Source organism: Ipomoea triloba, chromosome 8 (assembly GCF_003576645.1).
Source record: "Ipomoea triloba cultivar NCNSP0323 chromosome 8, ASM357664v1".
Classification (NCBI taxonomy): Eukaryota; Viridiplantae; Streptophyta; class Magnoliopsida; order Solanales; family Convolvulaceae; genus Ipomoea; species Ipomoea triloba.
Window position 1 is genome coordinate 8,640,698 of NC_044923.1, and position 19,765 is coordinate 8,660,462.

At 36.3% G+C, this 19,765-nt stretch overlaps 2 protein-coding genes across 6 annotated transcripts; one reads left to right on the plus strand and one right to left on the minus strand.

Moving 5' to 3' along the window:
* The first annotated feature begins 9,106 nt into the window (after positions 1 to 9,106).
* Positions 9,107 to 12,541, plus strand: LOC116027909 (probable LRR receptor-like serine/threonine-protein kinase At1g12460). 5 transcript variants are annotated; one of them, XM_031269683.1, is made up of 3 exons: positions 9,107 to 9,675; positions 9,768 to 10,819; positions 10,915 to 12,541. In XM_031269683.1, exons 2-3 carry the CDS (start codon positions 9,954 to 9,956, stop codon positions 12,389 to 12,391), a joined length of 2,343 nt encoding a protein of 780 aa, XP_031125543.1. In that variant the 5' UTR covers positions 9,107 to 9,675; positions 9,768 to 9,953; the 3' UTR covers positions 12,392 to 12,541. The 5 variants fall into 5 exon arrangements, with proteins under 5 accessions (XP_031125543.1, XP_031125540.1, XP_031125542.1 ...); XM_031269680.1 differs by having other exon boundaries at positions 9,107 to 9,515; positions 9,590 to 10,819; XM_031269682.1 differs by having other exon boundaries at positions 9,107 to 9,489; positions 9,576 to 10,819.
* A 548-nt stretch (positions 12,542 to 13,089) lies between these two features.
* LOC116027881 (probable aminotransferase ACS10) lies at positions 13,090 to 16,045 on the minus strand. The gene is made up of 4 exons (XM_031269649.1): positions 15,405 to 16,045; positions 15,142 to 15,267; positions 14,542 to 14,702; positions 13,090 to 14,454 (listed from the first exon to the last, which is right to left on the minus strand). Exons 1-4 carry the CDS (start codon positions 15,903 to 15,905, stop codon positions 13,599 to 13,601), a joined length of 1,644 nt encoding a protein of 547 aa, XP_031125509.1. The 5' UTR covers positions 15,906 to 16,045; the 3' UTR covers positions 13,090 to 13,598.
* Between the last annotated feature and the right edge of the window lie 3,720 nt (positions 16,046 to 19,765).

Sequence of the window (19,765 nt, forward strand, 5' to 3'; positions counted from 1 at the left end):
TATATATATATATATATATATATATATATATATATATATATATATATATATATATATATATATATATATTAAAGGGGAGGGTGTTTTGGGGTTTCTTCCCCAAACGCTGCTTTTGGGATTTCAGCGGTTTGGAGCAAACCGCTGTTAACCAAACACCATCTTTAGCGGTTTGACTTGGTCAAACCGTTAAAGATGGTCATATCCGTCAATTTTGGCGGATAAGCTGCTAACCAAACATAGCCTTTGTCGAGGAGGTCGTACCAGGAAAAGGGAGAAGAAGGTTTCATGGTGGCTATAGTGGTGTTGGTTCACGGCAAAGAAAAGCATAAACAAAGAAAAAGAAAATATAGTATAAAAGAAAGGATGGGTTAGATAGTGAATTAGTGATGCTGCCCACTACTATTACCATTATATAGTATTATATATTATATTAATATATAATATAATATATTGTGTGTAGACACCACATACTTTAATATATGGAATATTTTTCTCCATATATTCCTACTATTATGTTCTGGTAAAAAATTATGGAAGCCCATGAAGATGAATACTCCAACAAAAATCGTGGAAGACGATCATTGCCATCACCCACCCGGAGGTTGACCACAGTTCCATTGAAAGTTTGCGTGAGCAATTGAGCCGCTAACTCACTGATTTGCACACCCAGCTTAGCCCTCGAAACTCTGATGAACGGTCAATGGTGAATAACGAGTAGTAGAAGGCTCTACCAATGAAGGTACCGATCGTAACATAGAATCTTCAGGCAACTCCTGCACCCGAGATAGCAAATGTCATTACAGTTATTTCTCGAAGTCAGACATGTGTGGTTCTCAAATTTGCAGCCAGTCAAATACGTCAGTTGAGCACAATAATGCCATTGTGGTGATACACTGAGGGACTCAGTCAAATAGGTTGGGCAGCTTAGAACCACCCTGGAAGAAAAGTGTGACCCTGAAAGATGGATGAGGCCTTGAAAGATGGGCAAGGCCCTGCAAGACGGGTGAGCAACCACGAATAAGAAGTTGCCCTACTTTGGCTATGGAGATTGCATAGTGGGCAAGATAATTCAATATGGCTCTTCCGGTAGTCAATGGTTATTATCTCCAATGCGCTTTAGTGGCCTTGTGACGATTGCTTTTGGGAAGTGAAGATGGTGGCCTTGCCTTAAGCAATCGCCTTTATATTCAAGCAACTCATCTCTGGTGGTCCTTCTAGTAACTTGGGAGTCTAAACTTGGCGATGGTGACATCAAAACAGTTGAGCAGGGGAATGGGTAGTCTACCAATGTGCAATCTGACCAAGGAACTTGATCAAATACGCTGCAAGATTGAGGGACTCAGTCAAACAAGCTGGGTAGCCTATAATCACCCTGTAAGAGGGGTGAGGTCCTAAAAGATGGATAACCACCAAATCCTAAAAGTGATCTGTGATCACTTCTGAGAAATTGAGGCAGTCAAACTGCAAACTGATGAGATATACTAAGATATGTGATTCTTAGTTAAATCCCATAAGTGATCTGTGATTGCTTACGGTTGAGTGAGTGAGGCAGTCAAACTGCATGAGCCGGGGACTGGTTAAGGACCTGTGATACTTAACCAGATCCTATAAGTGATCTGTGATTGCTTACGGCTGAGTGAGTAGTATGGTGTCCCTCGGAGCGAGGGTTAAGATAGTCTAGGAGGAGATGCATATTAGGGTAGGCATACATTCATTCATACATTCATACATTCATACATATACATATACATATACATATACATATACATATACATATATATATATATATATATATATATATATATATATATATATATATATATATATATATACATACATACATACATACATTCATACATACATATTTGCCTAGTTATTGCCTCAAAGTTTTGCAAGATTATCTCTGCTTGAGATAAATGCTATACCACTATAAGTGGTTATTACTATCTAACCAGATCCTATAAGTAATTTATGATTGATTACAGATATGTGAGAAAGGCAGGAATTGGTTAAGGATCTGTGATACTTAGCGAGATCCTATAAGTGATCTGTGATCGCTTACAAGCAGTCAAGCGTTAAAAGATCTAAGATACTTTCTTGAAAGTAATCTGTGATTACTTAAGGAAAATGGAACACCGAGGGAAATAGTGTCGGTACAAGAAACGAGGTAAGTGATTACTTAGCGCATTGATTAATTGATTTTTGTCAGACTGAGGGACTCATTCGAGTCTTAACAATCCTTTGAGAATAACCTGGCTGAGATAACAGTCAGTTAAGAAAGTTAATACTTAGATATTTTTCGGTACAATTAAATTGTCAAAGTTAAGGGACTAGCAAATGAGTGACCGGGAGTCACTCGATGTAGTTATGTTTTATTGGGGAGGTTACCTCGCTCTTTCCATTGGAATAATTCTGCGATCCTGGCGTTTACCTTCTTCGCCCATCCCCCCGGAGGGCTTATTTTTCCTTGCGAATAAACTACGCATCTACTATGAGACTCCCCCGCCATCGGGGTAATCTCGCCTTCGGATTCGCCAACAAGTGAAGAGAACTCCTCTTGGATCTTCCATCCCCTCCCTTTATCTCCTATAGTCCATTCTGACCCTTGGTCCTAGGGTCCCAATGCAGCTCCCTTACCTCTCACGCTATGTTCGACTTGGGGCAAGCCTTGCTTCGTGCTTGATTTACCAGGAAACAATGTCGTGGGATTCTTTCTCGGGGGCCCACCTATGATATTGGCAACCCCATGACATGTAGGGGTAGCTTCTGCTTCGGGTGGGGTCGAGTAGGCCCTTTTGACTCCCATACCAACCCCTTTGCAGGCGACACTAGTTGGAGCACTCTCGGCTCTGAAGGGGGGTGGGATTCACCTTCCTGGATTCTATACATCCTTTTTGGGCCTACTTGGGCTAGGTGAATATCCACTTTGAGATCCAGCCATTTCGACGTATTTGGGCTTGAGTAGAACGTGTAAAGACTAGGAACGCACACTTTTCGTAACGTTCCCCATAAACGGCGCCAAAGACATTTTATCGGGTTTGAGTCCACCATAAATCGGGTACAAGAATATAAAACAAGGGTAGGAAAATAATAATTTTATTGCGAGGGACGTAAGGCCCAATAAAATATACACAAAGCCCAAATGATCGGCCCCATAATAGTGGACCAAAGGATAAATAAATAAACTAAGGAACTGACAGGTGAACGAAATAGAGCTAAATATGTTACTAGCAGGACTCCAGCCCAGGTATGGCAGCAAGAGGGCGGAGACCAAACAACTTGACCATACCTGTGTCCCTTAGGTTTGTCTCAACCAAACCATTCCGCCCCCTTTTATACTACTAGACACTCCTCCAAAACCGTCCACGTGTACGCCATCCCTCACAACCCACCTCCGCCAACCACGTGCCCCACATTGCCCAACTCCCAACCTCATCTTTCACTCATTCGTCGCACACCACCATCCACCTACACCCCACGCCACACGCTGCAACCACCCCCAACACGCATCGGTCGTGGACCCCGCCACGGGTGTACGCCTCATGTAGCCAACGGGCGCCCCCACGAGCCTAAGCGCAGGCGCAAGGCGCCACCCCTCGCTGGCGGAACACACCGGGGCACACCCGGCACGCCTGGGGCACAATGCTCCGTGACGCCGGCTATGACACCTGTCACCTCGCCAATGGCCGCTGGCGAGCAGGCCCCGACGTCAAGATCCCCCCACCTTAGGCCTGGCCTCCTCCACAACCCACACCCACCCACATTAATCAATTAAGTGGGCCCAATTCCTACACATCCCCATCATATATATATAATTTTCTCATGGTACATTTGTCGCATTCATGCATAAAAAAAATACTTTCACAGGGAGTTTGGTTGGAGGGAAGGAATTAGGAGGAAAACGAATTGCAATTCCATGGGAAAATAATAATGCGGGAATAAAGTGGGAGTTTAAATTCCAGTGTTTGGTTGGCAGGAATAAAATTACTAGGAATTTTAATTCCAATGTTTGGTATACATGGGAATTGAGTGGGAATAAGTAGTATAAAGTTCATAATGCCCGTTGTTGTTATAATTATTATTATTATTATTGACAAATTAATTACAAATTGTTAGAGTTGTTGCATATAAAGAATGCAAATTTTGAAGAGTTCCGCATATAAAGAATTCAAAGGAACATACACGAAAATTGCTACATATAAATAATGCATATAAATAATGCAAATTTTGAATATTTGTTGCACATAAATATTTAAATGAACATACACAAAGGAAAGTTGAAGAATAATCCACGCTATAATTTAGAATGGAAAGTCAGACATCAATTTTATGTTAAAAAGGTAGGGGTAATTTTGTCTCAGAGTTATCTTTTTTTCTTCCTAAAATCCATGGAATTAAAATCTCAGGGGGGGTATGGGATTCTAATTCCATGAAAATGAGAGAATTTCAATTTCGTGGAATTGCAATTCCCCCAATCAAACGAAGGAATTTAGTTGCATTCGGGATTAGGTGAAAGTTAAGTGGGAATGAAATTGTAATTCTTATAACCGTGAGAATAAAATTGTAATTCTTATAACCGAACGCCCTGCCATTGGAAATTTAAGAGAGAAAAAAAAAATTTTAAAAAACGCTAAAATGTTTATCTTTCCTCTTCAAGACTTCAACCATTTTTGGATTATAGAAAATAGATGCTCACCTTATTTCAATAAATAAATAAACTTCACCTTTTGTGTTCTTTGATATAATTGTTTCTGTCCGTTGATAGTTAAAAGAAACTATAAAATGAATTGTAAAGGTCTGACAACACTAACTGTAACTACGGGACATCCTGCATCAACCAAAAGATGCTCCCAAAAATATTTTTTTAAATATTTATAATATTTAAATAAATAAAAATAAAATTAAGGATTCCCCCAAGTACGTACGTCATACTTTAAAATGTCGTTAATCTACCACTATTATTATTGTTATTATATTATCATAATAATAATAATAATAATTTTTATTATTAAACTATACAAGTACAATAATTTTGTGGTATTTTAATTTAAAGTACAAAAGAAACAAAAGTGGGGCCCTTTGCATTTTGTTTACGTTAAAGTGATCAATAAATACTATTTATAGTCATTTCTTACATACCATTAGACCGACCATATAACACAACTTCGCTGGAAATATGTTGTACGTAAATTCTTCTAAAATTTTTGAAGTTAGTGTCACATATATAACTATTGCATCCTCATTTTCTCATTGGTTCTGACTTCTGTGTACGTGAATTCTTTTAAAATTTGTGAAGTTTTCATCTTCGATCACAATTTTTTTTAAAACAATAAATTTGTATTTTTACTATTTCTCCATTTAGAATTTCTTTTCACAATTTTTTTAAATGGCCAAATTCAATTATTTTTTATTTATAAGAGCATCTCCAATAATTGTAGTTTTTAGGAGTTTTTGTAGGTGTGAGTGTGTGACTAGAAAAGAGAAGATGGGAGGGAAGGAAAAATAATAATAATAATAATAATAATAATAATAATAACAACAACAACAACAACAACAACAACAACAACAGAATCTAAAAAGCAAAAAAACAAAAAAATCAGTTTAATGCGCCCGACTGGGCGCTACTCACGCGAATGAGCAGCATTGTCTGGTTGTTCGGGTGGGGCCCACTTTTGAAGGAAAAACCATGTCTTACTACAACATCATATTTTCTTCTCTTTCCTCTCCCCCTCTCTTCCATAAGCATTGGAAGTTGGAACATGCAAAAACCATCCATATTCCCCTATTGGGGATGCTCTAAAAAAACGTTGAGTTCAAATATTTTTTTAATGTAAAAATATGAATACGAGTAATAAATAACAATATACTGAATGGTGGGGGAGGAAATAGTAGGTAGAGAAGAGTGTGAGTGTGTGGCTAGAGTAAAGTAAGTGATAATGGGAATTAAAATAGTAAGTACAAAGTATATATGGTATTAACAATTACAATTACGAGAGAAAGAAGCGATTATTATAATGGATATAATTTTGGTGGTGGCAATGGGTCGTAAAAGTTCATATAAATCATGGTAATGGTAATGATAAGTGAAGTTAGACATTCTTTTATGTTTTTATCTGATCTAAAAAGTGCTACTTTTGTCCCAAAAGGAGTGATCAAGTTGTGAAACATGATTCTTGTACCATGTTACCCTTTTCATCGAGCCAGTAAATCTGTGTGTCAAACCAGAAGCGACGATATTTTTGGGACAAAAAAGAAGTATGCTTTTATATTTGGAAAATTTAGAGAGTCAGTAAAAAAATATTATTTTTTATAAAATTTCTTCTATTAAACTGAAAATTCTCTAGTTTTATTTTTTATTTTCTAATTTGCAAATTTGTTGATTTTAACCATAAAACCATTTTTTTTTCTATTTTTCAAAAAAATAAAAGAAAAAAAAATCTCAGGCTACTAAATTGATTGTTTAACTACTCAAACCTCTCAAACTTAACCTAAATAAACTTGAGCTCATCATCCCGAAATTCCCATCTCGGTTAAAATCAAACCAAATTTCAATACGAATTGCAACAAGCTAAGTATTAGTAATTTGTAATGTTCCCCAATCTATTTATATCTCTAATAATCATATTAGAATAATTTTACACTTTTACTGCTACTTTAAAATGGAAACATGCTAAAAGTGGAGGTTATGAAAGCGTTTTTTAACCTTTGCAGCATAGAAGTGAATGAATTATGGCAAGCAGAGGGTTTAAATTAAATTTTGATTGGTAGGAAAGGTAGCTATCATTCCCGCAGGGAATTGAATAGGGTGACGGTGTTTGGTGACTTGGTTGGTGGAGGGAATAAATGCTTCTGTTCTGTATTGAAACAGACATAACGTAACATTCAATACATACACACACAATACAATACAATACTCTACCCTAAGGTGGCACATTTGTGAAAGGAAAAAGCTAGGAGTGTTAGTGCAGACAAAATGGCTTCTTCTTTTGTTTGTAACCTCAAATATTTTGTTATTATTATCTATCTTTATAGAACATTGAGGATGAGAGAGATTGAGATTCTTAGCAATGGGGGGTTGGGACCAAAAGGAAGGGTGGGTAAGGCTGAAAAATCGTGGAAGAGTGGAGGAAGAGTAGGAATAACCGAGCTGAGTTGTATTGAGATAGACGTAATTACATTGTGGCCCTGGTAAATGGCTGTTAGCTGATTGGGTTGACGGTTTGGGTTAGAAGGTATGATTTGTTGATAACATTAGCTGATTGTAGAAAGTTGTTTGATAAATTAGCTGTTAGCTGATAGGTGTTTGGTATAATTTCTTTTCTCAAAAAGCTAATTGAAAAGGCTGCTTTGAGTAGCCTTTTGAATTTTAGTATTTTGGAGTTACAAAAAGCTTATTAACTTACAACTAATAGTGGTCAAATAAGACAAAATTAACTGATAGGCGGATTATTTACAACAGGGCATGTGTGTTTATATTTAACATGATAAGTAGTTTGATTTTCAATATATATATATAATTATAATAAATTTGAATTTATGTTTGTGATGGATGGTTAATAAACAAAGTTCTCATTATTAATAAATCACTTGTTGAATCAAGAATATAAATTTCTCAAAATTAAATGAGGGTTCATTGTGCATAGTGAAAAAAAGTCTAACTTCTATTAGTCAGTTGAGTCATCATAATTTCCCCCTCCACAAACTGTCAGGATAGAGTGTGTGTGAGGGCCGCACCTGGTGTGGTCACTTCCACCTTTTGTCACAAGAATACAAAATTCTCACAAGAGGTGAAAATTGTCACAGAGACCAAAGATTTAGTCTCACCAGCGGCAGTGTGTGGGAGCAACCTCTCAAAATGAGGGGAACTCCTTGTGCGCAGTAAGCAAAAGTCTAGCCTCTGTTGATTAGTCATCATGATCTTTTTCTCCATAATCTTGTCAGGTCGGGTGTGAGAGTGCTTGGGGTGCACGATTCTACTTTTTGTCACCGGAATACAAATTTCATTAAAACTCTTTTTTTTTTAATTTACATGGTCGATTTCCATTGGGGAGTATCACTTGTAAAGCAAATTTCTTTTAGGAGGAGTTGAGTTACATTGTAAATCATGTTTACTATCCAAATTCTTTCTAGCAATTAAGAGGATGAAAGAATTTCAAGGAAGATGTAGTAGCATAAGCTACAACATTTGAGGTTGTTGAGCACACAAAGTCAATATGTTTGTGATTTTTAGTAGCAGTTGAATTGCATGCAAGGGAGGAAATAAACGTGATGCTCATGTGAAATGGGTGATTAGCTTCACAATTAAAGGATGGCTTGAACGGTAAAATCATATACAATGATAATGTAGGAGAGGAAGATGAGTGATTTTAAAAAAAAAAAAATTGATATTCAAAACTATATAATGCATCTAGTCATTGAAAATAAAATTTAAGAGAATTATTTTTCACCTACTTTTTTTTAATGTAAAAAAGTTAGGATTCATGAAATGAAATTATCATAATAGTAATTTACATATAAATCAACATATAATATTAATGAAATCAGAAATCAAAATTTTATTGTTCACAATAAACGAAATTTCTTCGCCCCACAATCTTTACACTCAAATTTCAAATCATAGTAATCTATTTGGTTGGACCTCTCATTTCTTGAGAGAGGTTGGGAGTCGAACGGCAAATTATTCTTTGGACCCAAGGTGAATTCAGATCTAAAATACACGATTTACATACTGAATGTTCATAATTTATATACTGAATGTTCACAATTTACATACTAAATATTCAGTATGTAAATTGTAAACATTCAATATGTAAATTGTGAACATTTAGTATATAAATAGACACGAGTTCACCTTGTAACGTGGACTCAGATTCATAATATAATTATTGGAGTCAAACCCCTCTTGAATGAAAAAACAAGTATGCTCAACACTATTTTTCTTAATTGGGCTGGTCCGATACAAACAGAATGAGTCCGAGTATGGTAAGAATCTTTAGGTATGATGATTAGTCTATCCCAAGAATCAATTTAGCTGTTGAAATCAACATTTTATTAATGTAAGTCTATGTTAAGCAAGATTTGGGGTAGACTCCTGTCTCCTGCAAGAACTCCTACTAGAGGAGTATTAAATTGAGAAGCATGGTTTCCTTTCCAGCATAAGCCAGGCAATTTCCCCATTTTTCTTTTTCATCACTCTCACGCCCATTCTCTCTCTTTGCATGTCATTGCCAGCCAGCATAACAGCAGCCCTTCTTTCTCTTTCTAAGCCCACTTTCTTGAACTCTTCAAATCCTTCTTAAGATTCAGGAAAGAAAGAAGAAGGGATGGATTTAGGGTTCTTGAATCATGAGTCTTTTCACACACCCAGATGCACAAACTACTCAAATCTCCCTTGTTTCTTGTACCCTATGGCAAGATGTGAAGTAGGGCGATAAATGCACTTAAATTTCAACCCTTTTCATCTATGATTATATACTAATTTCATGAGTGGTGAGAAATGTTCCTGTTTAGTCAAGGTCAAGATCTTGATTTTTTTTTTTTTTTTGATAATTGAGATTTATTTGTTTCAAGAGCAGTAGTGTATATGCAGAGCAGAAGCAGAGATCATAAGGTTTCAAGATTGGATCCAGCAAATATAATGCTGGGGTGGTTTTGCTGGGAACATGAAAAGAATAGGTATATATGCTTTTCTTTTCTGGTGTTTTTGGTTGTCTGAGTTTCATGTTGTGTTTACAATTACTGAAAAAGAGATCTTGCTTCAATTCAAGGGTAACATTTCCACTGACCCATTTCAAAGTTTGAGTTCTTGGGACCCTAGTAAAAGCCCTTGCCAAGATTATAGTGGTGTGGCCTGCAATTCAGATGGAAAGGTAGAGAAGATTGTGTTGTATAATACTAGCCTGGAGGGAGAGCTTTCTCCTGCCTTATCAGGCTTGAAATCCTTGCGTAGTCTTATGTTGTTCGGGAATCGATTCAGAGGAAACATTCCCGGGGACTATGGTGGGATTGAATCTTTATGGAAGATTAATTTGAGCTCCAATGCCTTATCTGGGTCAATCCCAGAGTCTCTTGGGGATTTGCCAAATTTAAGGTTTCTTGATCTGTCTAGAAATGAGTACACTGGGGAGATTCCTCCAGCTTTGTTCAAGAGTTGCGCCAAAACGCGTTTCATCTCGCTGTCACATAATGGCCTTTCTGGTTCAATTCCTGAATCAGTTGGGAACTGCCAAAGTTTAGAAGGGTTGGATTTTTCGTTTAACAATATCAGTGGCAGTTTACCTTCACAAATCTGTGATATTCCGGGAATGGTGTACTTGTCCTTGAGAAACAATGTACTAGAAGGAAGAGTTCAAGAACAGGTCTCGTCTTGCCAAAGATTAGAGCTTTTGGATCTCGGAAGCAATGTGTTTACTGGTATTGCCCCTTTTGAGGTCCTTTCGTCCGTAAATCTCACATATTTCAATATTTCTAATAACGAGTTTCAGGGAGAGATTCAGAATATTGAGACTTGTAATCCGAGATTAGAAGTTCTGGATGTTTCAAGGAATGGTTTCTATGGGGAAATTCCTTTAGACATTGCAAAATGCATTTCATTAAAGTATTTGGACTTGGGGTATAATAGGCTCAATGGAAGTATACCAGTTGGGATTGCAGATCTGAAAAACCTCCTGCTTATTCGATTGGCAAATAATGCTATTACAGGGACGATCCCGAACCAGTTAGGGAGCATTGAGTGGCTTGAAGTTCTCGATTTGCATAATCTCAATCTTACTGGTAAAATCCCAGATCAGATTAGCAACTTCAAGTATCTTCTTGAGATGTGAGTCCATACACTATCCCCAATTGCTCTTTTGTTTATTCCAATAATGTAGCTTTTCGTTGAACTTTGAATATAAATCTAAATTCTTGCTGCAGGGATATTTCAGGGAATCGCATACAAGGAGAGATACCACAGAAGCTTTACAACATGTCGAGCCTCATGATTCTCGACCTACATCATAACCAGATTAATGGGAGCATTCCGACAACAATAGGAAATTTGTCTAACTTGCATTCTTTGGATTTATCAGAAAACCGGCTAACTGGATCAATTCCGGTTAGTCTGGGGAACTTGAGAAACCTAACTCATTTTAATGTTTCTTACAATCTTCTATCTGGAGAGATCCCTTCGAACGAGACCATCCAAAACTTTGGAGCCTCAGCGTTCGTTAACAATAGCGGTCTCTGTGGGCCCCCGCTTGATCCATGCTCTACCGGTGGCTCTGCTTCAGAAGGCGGGAAGCCTAAGTTGAGCCCTTCTACAATTGTTGCTATTGTTGCTGCTGCTATAATTCTTGCTGGTGTCATTGTAATAACCATTATCAATATGAAGGCTCGTAAGAGGAGAAGAGTAGAGGAGACGATGATCGTCGAGAGCACTCCGCTCGCTTCATCCGATTCAAATGTCATTATTGGAAAGCTCGTTCTTTTCAGCAAAACTCTGCCATCGAAGTACGAGGACTGGGAGGTTGGCACTAAGGCTTTGCTTGACAAGGAGTGTCTGATTGGCGGGGGAACAATTGGAACGGTTTATAAAACTAGCTTCGAAGGTGGGGTTTCAATTTCCGTTAAAAAGCTAGAGACTTTGGGAAGAATCAGAAACCAAGATGAATTTGAGCAAGAAATTGGACGGTTAGGAAACCTCGAACATCCTAATCTTGTTCCTTTACAAGGCTACTACTGGTCCTCCAGTATGCAGTTAATACTATCCGAATTTGTTCAAAACGGGAATCTGTACGAGAATCTACATGGAGTTAACTATCCCGGAACCAGCACAGGTGTTGGTAATCCTGAATTAAATTGGCCCCGGAGATTCAGGATTGCGTTAGGGACAGCCAGGGCGCTAGCCTTCCTTCACCACGACTGCAAGCCTCCCGTCCTCCATCTCAATGTGAAGTCCACTAATGTGCTCCTGGACGAAAACTACGAGCCCAAATTGTCGGACTATGGTTTGGTAAAGCTACTTCCCCTTCTTGACAATTACGGGCTAACCAAATTTCACAATGCAGTCGGGTATGTTGCACCGGAGTTGGCTCAGAGTATGAGACTCAGCGACAAGTGCGATGTTTATAGTTTTGGAGTGATCTTGTTGGAGTTGGTCACCGGGAGGAAACCCGTGGAGAGCCCGGGAGCAAATGAGGTAGTGATTTTGTGTGAATATGTTAGGGGGTTGATAGAACGAGGCGCGGCTTCAGACTGTTTTGATACGAGTTTGCGTGGCTTCGTAGAAAATGAGTTGATTCAAGTTATGAAATTAGGGTTGATTTGTACTTCTGAAATTCCTTTAAGAAGACCAAGCATGGCTGAGGTTGTTCAGGTGCTTGAGTCCATCAGAAATGGTTCAGAATCATAACAACAACATTGGAGAAGAAGATGTAGGTTCTTGGGTAGAAAGATTCTTTTGTATTCATTTTGGGATTATTTATCAACTCTTCTTTTTCAAGTCCCCAATTACCCTGTAACTAGCTCAACCCAATTTAATAAGGAACATTTCTTTTGCATATAATACAGTAGAAAAGTGGCATAAAAGTAGACACAGCTTCATGCATCTAATTACCCTTTAAAGTGGCATAAAAGTAGCAAAGCCACTGCATTCTAGTGCCATGATGCAAAACTTTAACCTAGTGGGGGAATCAAAGCAACATTTCGGGCCATCAGCCAAGTTAGCTAAGGATACAAACTTATAACCACAAGGTCATGAGTTTGAATTCTAGCTTTCTTGGTTTAAGTCGATCCACCATTGGTAACCTAGGTTGGTTTACCTCCTTATGATCATCTATCGATTAAGGTCACAAGACGGAGTTTACTCAGTGCACACCCTCGGTTTTTCTACGTCACTCAAAAAGAAAAGTAACATTTCAACACAGTCATGAGTGACGAGGAAAACTCGCAACCACCAATACAAGGAGGTAAATCAGTGTAAGTTATCAATAGCTAACCAGTCAATAGGCCACTCCTGTAGGAAATTGAAACTTGGTGACCAACTTGGCCGAATTGCCCCTGTACTTTCACTTTTGTTACTATATAACACTGAAGTACAACTCCAAAGGATAAGAAAAATAATTTCCTTGAGCTTATAGAAGTAAAAAATCAAAAGAATGAGCTCACAATGAGTCTGCAGAAGAACTTGGGAACTGGATTATATGATCTCCTTTACATATTTGCCTTTGCACAAATGCTAATAGTAAATGACTAATTGACTACCTACAGTATTCAAAACCTAGGTGAAGGTAAAATCCAGAAATTGCAAAATGGCAGGATTCACAGAGAGTCATCAAAGTGGGAAGAAACCGAATTTTTTTGCTTCAGCATCAGTTTAAGACGCTGCTGCTTTGCAGAAACAAATGCAGCGTTTTTCTGACAGTGATTCTATATCGATCTCCCCACCTCCAAACACAGAGTTAGTCGACTCGTGAATTCATGTCATTCTTCAGGATCATTCCAATCGGGTATAACTAATTTCAGCATTAGACCTCTTGGAATCCTCGATCTGGACTTTCCACACCAAAGTATCTGCACAAATTTATTATCTTCCAATGTAATGAATCAATATCAATTTTTCAAGTGCGAGACTTACAAATTTCAGACACTTTTTGGATTCTTTCCATGACTACCGGAATATCCCTTTCGTTTATAGTTGTAAAACACAACCGGAACCACCCAGGTTCAACACAGTGACAGGAAGAGCCGGGAGTAACATTAATCTTGGCTATATTTAGCAGCTTGTCCCAGAGTTCAATTTCACCTTTTTCACCGTATGAGCGAATTAAACCGCTCATGTCAGCCCAGCAGTAGAAGCCGCCATTACTCTGCATGCACTCGATACCTAACTTCTTTAGCCCCGAGACAAATTCAGAATACATCCTTCTAAGCCTTTCTCGATGGTTCTTAATGAACATGCTAATGAATCTTGTATCTGATAGCATCGAGACAAGCAATTGCTGGGAAGGAACCGAAACGGATGAAAATCTGGTCAGTTTTCTAGCAGCAGCCAGAACACTTTCGTTGCAAGTATAGATGACTCCTACCCTAAATCCCGGGAGAGAGAGATCCTTTGACAGACCATAGACAATGTGAACCCTGTTCCTATGCAAATCATCTGATTCAATCATTTCTGCCATGCTGACAAACTCTTCGCTTCCGTGAGTTGATCCTGCTAACATTTCGTTGGAAATAATATGAATATTCTTCTCCGCTGCGAAATCCAATAGGCTATAAAGTGTGTCCCGACTGAACAGATTGCCTACGGGATTTGAAGGATTGGAGATTATAAGCCCACGAACTTTCAGACCACGCTTTTTGGCCTGGTTAAATGCTCTTTCTAGAGCCGTTACACTTAAACTGAAGTTGTCTGCACTGCGACAAGGAACGGGTATAATTTCAACTCCAGTTCGCCATTTCACATCCCAGTCGAGACTGCTTAACAAGTGTTCAAGTTTAGTTTTATGAAAGATAAACCGTGACTAAAAGAGACAAGCGTTTTATCTGAGAAATGGTACTCACTCAGGATAATATGGCGAAGGAACAAGAAATGCATTTCCATGATCGGCCAGGCAGAAGCTAAGAATCTCAATTGCGGGGGTAGCACCAGCAGTGAGAACTATCTGCGATGGACTGAAGGATACCGACTCCTCCATGACTTGAGACATGAATCCTGTCACAGCCTGAAGCACTGACCAAATTAGAATAGCAGCACAAAAAATTAAAACCCGGGCAAAAATATGGAGGAATGAACGCTAACCATCTAAAAATTGTTTCAACCCATGAAAGCAAAAACTTAGTACTTTCTGTGCTTCAATGACAATACACAATAGAGATTTATAGAGTAATTCAAGAATAGTTTGATGGCTCATCACGATTAATCCATAATTGGAAGCCAAGAATCGGCCACACGATATACTGGAAGAAAACCTCACAAAAATCATGATATCCAAGTTCATAACAATCCCCAAATTCTATAAAAACCGGCACCCACATTAATCAATTCTATAAGCCATTCATTGAATGAGAAAAGGAGAAGCATACATGGAAACTTAAATCCCATAAAACAATGATTGCACAACATGGAAAAGTAATAGTGGGCCAAAGAGTCATAATCTTTACCACTTTCAACTCTCTCAACCCATCAAAGGGCTGATAGGTAGCAATTCCTGTTATATTCATATCTGGCCCCATAATTGATTCTTTCAAATTCTCAGCCAGCCATTCTTGAACCAAATCCAGAGACAACTAGAAAAGGGAAAAAGGGAACAAGTCATTAACTGCTAACAAACTTAATAATCAGTTAATCACAACTTTTTTTTGTAGAATTTAAATGCAAATATAGAAATACAAAGGCAAAAAAATTTGTATATGAAACCACCTACTCTATTTTCAGCCAATCCCAATTGAATTACGCCATTGGGGTTAGAAGATTCATGATAAGGGTCATCAGAAGCTCTTTGCAGCCCAACATAAGAGGGGCTATTATCGGCGTGTCTGGAAATGACAGAATTAGCCCTGGAGGACACCTGAGCTTGCCCTCCACTAGCTCTAGGCGAAAGCAATAAACGAGACTGAACCCTCTGCAACACATGCCCGGAATTCACCTCCGGCGAATGGATCGACGCCGACGAAGCCTCCGGCGGCGTGCCACTACTGCTATTGCTATTGCTGCTCGGGCCGCCCCGGTTTCTCCTGAGATAGAGCTGCAAGAAGTAGAAGAGAACGCAGGGAATAGCCGAGCCTAAAACCAACCCACCCCGGCCTTGTACTACGCCTTGTAAGGGCACTATCACCCTCATCGCCGTCGTCGACCCTTCTCCCCTGCCGCCACCTCCGCCGCCGCCGCTGGTTCTTGAAGGAGAGGTGTCCCGGGAGCGTGTCATGGCCGTGACATGGCGGTTTCGAATGTGTGAAAGCTCCCACGCAGTCGGATAGGGGCGAGAGAGCAGTGGTGGCGGAGGATTCAAAGGGGGAGTGAGTGAAGGCGAAGAAGCTGGAAATGGTGGCGGAGATTTTCTTTTCTTTTTTTTTTTTTTTTTTTTTGTATTTTGGTTAGATATACCATACAAGTATTTGAATTTTTGTGAATCATAAAGTTGTTGGGATCTATTTTGCTTTCTCAAATTATGACAAAAATATTAATTTTCTTTTTTAAAATGCCACAAGTTTAGGAAAGTTGGTGTGACATTACATTCTTTTCAATTTTTGCTAGGACGATGTTTAATTTCTGCTCACATTTTTATGTTTAACAAAACTTTTAAGAGTTAAATTTTATTTTATGTCTTAGATTTATATGTGTGTCAAATTATTTGATAAAATAATGATCCAAATTAGATTTACTTTCTATTATATTATTTTCTTCCATTAAATAATCTTGCATTCCGTTAATATCAACTTTAGTAATCGAATATTCTATTAACTTTTAATTTACACATTAATTTCTATAAGAAATGTCTTAAGTTCGAACCTCATCAAAATCAGAGTTTGAATAATTGTTGAACATATACTACGAATATGTTAAAGTATATTATTGAAAACTAAGTACATCATTCTATTACTCTTATTAAATTAAATAAATTAGTAGTTAAAAAAAAATACATATGTATTTCTTTAATTTATAATTTGATATCTACAATGCCTTTATTCAAAAAAAAAATTTAAAAGATATAATTTCATTAGTTATATTTCCTTTATTTTCTACAATACAAAGATTCCTTACTTCAAATTCATTAATTAATTATATTAACTACATTGTTCATTATTTTCTACTTGAGGATGATTTGTTGACAAAAAAGACATTCAAATGATCCAATAAATTGAAGCGGGAAACTACAATGTAATATTTTTTTTTTTTTGAAAACAAACTACCATGTAATATCTTTGGTCTACATCACAGTTGTTCACTTTAAAGTAAATCGTATTTCTTTATTAGGCTATCATTATCCCTGCAATACTCTCTCACTCTCAAAAGTGAATCTTACTTCCACATCATCAAATTTGTAAATTCTCTATTATTTTCTCTATATCCCTGCAATACTCTCTCATTTTAAAAAGTAGTCTCACTTGCCTTTTACTTCGTATATTATAAATTATAATTATAATAATAAAATAACAAATAACAAATAAAAGAATGAAATAAAAGTAAATTGCAAACTTGCTATTATAGCAAACTTGCAAGCCACATTAGCTAACAAAATAAAACAAACAAATAAATAAATAAATAAAAATCCACATTACCTTCCACCTCATCTTGAGATGAGTTCACTTGCTGGGATAAGGATAGCTTTAATATCTAATTTTATTACTTAAATAAACTATGAATTTCTCTATCCACGAGAATTCATTCAACCATAATGTTGAACCAAAAGTACCTCGAACATAACACCTAAATGACTGGCATGCTTTTATGCTAATAATAATATGTAAATGGTAATTAAATCATTATCATATATTTCAAACTCATTAAAAATGTTAATGTAGGGCAATACATCATTGTGACACACTTGACACATTGAAAAGATGATGAGACTACAACATTGTTGGAATCAATCTTTCAAATTCAGAAAATGAAGAAATTACCAAAATAGCTACCATTGTAGCATTGATTAATCCTATATGTAAAATACTTATTGTTTATTCTTTAAATATATTAGAACTAATATAAATTTATCTTCATCAAAAAAAAAAACTAATATAAATTTACAATTAATTTCATTTTATACACTCAACCTGTTTGGATTAAAGGCAAAATCATCATCAATCTTGACAACAAAAATAATTGGTATTTAGGATGTAGTCACTGATTAATACCAATTCAAACTATTTATCTACATACATTATGGTGAAAAAACAGCAGTGGGTACTCCAAGATTAGTACCAATTCAATAATTTTTTTTTTCAAAAATAACACACGCATGCACACACAAAATCAAGTACGACACTCATTTATACTAATTCCAAAATACGAACTTCAAAATGAACATGTACAAAATGGATGTGAAAACTATTGACGAAACTAGACATATTGCGACATCAGTATTTGGACCCCCTACAAAGTCATCGTTGTTACTATCAAGTAAACAAGTTATAAAACTAGAACAAATTAAAAGGTAATACTCATTAATAAACATTTAGAAATATAATAAATATTAATATTTCATTCAATACTTTCACATGAGAATATTGTACGACACGCAGCTCACAACACATGAAACATGCATGTATCACTGTCAAATATCAATATGTGCTTACAAGATCAAGAGTTCATAGTACAATTAAGATCTCATTCATATACACTAACACAATGAGGCAAATCAACAGCTTCCTACACCATAATCTCATTGCATGGCGGCCTCTATACTACCAGCAATAACCCAATTGCACATGACACATTACTAATAACAAAACAAAAAAAAAAAAAAAAAAAAAAAAAAAAAAACACAAGTGCTGAAGATGAAGACAATGACAATGCTACCTGAAAGAGAATTAAAAAGATTTAGAGAAATTCAAACCAAAAGTAGTATTTCTTTAGACAATAATTTTTAGACTAAGTATTTAAACTAGCATTTTTTACAAAATTGCAAACGTTTATTTTAGGGACAATTATAATCAATCTCTTATATATTATCTTGCATTCATATATTGAATTACCGATTTAAATAAACAAATTCAACATACAATTACATACGCAAGAACATTTCTTATATAATCTTACATTGATATACATTGAAGTACTTATTTAAAAATAAACATTGTTCATGGTGAAAAACTAGTATTATAAATAACTCTAGTCTTGTAATGAGTATATGAATGTCTTATAAATTAAGATTAAAAGAGTATGAATTAAGAAAAAAAAAATTAATATATGATACGATTTTGTAATGAATTGACTAATTTATGAGCAGCCAAAATGATGACACTTATTACATGTTACGTTATTAGGTAAATTATTTAATAAAAATGTGGTTTAAATACCATGTTTTATAATATGTTTGATCAATTATATGTATGATTAAATTTAACATTTTGTAACAATAGTTTATATTTATAGTTAACAAGTCATGTTATTTTTTTTTGAGTACTACTGACGCTGTTACATAATGTAGTATTTGTTCATAGCTACTTTCTCAACTTACTGAAGCACAACAAGTCAACAGTTGCCTTTACTAAGGCTCGAACCCACTCCTATCATCCATGTGAGAGTGTTAATCGGGGCACCGGATGCCACTTGACCAAAAGTCATGTTATTTGATGCAATATAAGAAACAAAATTACAAAAAAGGTAACATTTATACTTCCCTCCTAAAGTTTCCATTTAATATTCACATCCGATTTGATATAATTTGATTATTAAGTTTTTTTTAGTTAATTTCATTTTTGGTCCTAAATTTATAAACGACAGTCCACTTTTAGTCATTTTTTTAATCAAAACATCTACATTTGGTTCTAGTATTATTGTGGCATGACAATTTTCAGTTATCCGTCAACAAAATTATTTTTTTTGAAGAGCCGTCAACAAAATCATTAAAATGTCTTTAAATACAAAGACATTTCGACCATTTTTATATAAAGTAGGTTGACCCTGTTATATTTTTATGTTTATTTTTTGAAACAATTCGTAATTGAAGACTGAAATGTCTTTGTATTTAACGACATTAAAAGTGTTCTGCTGATAAAGGACAAAAAATTGTCATGTCATAATAATACTAGGACCAAATGTGAATATTTTGATAAAAATTGACTA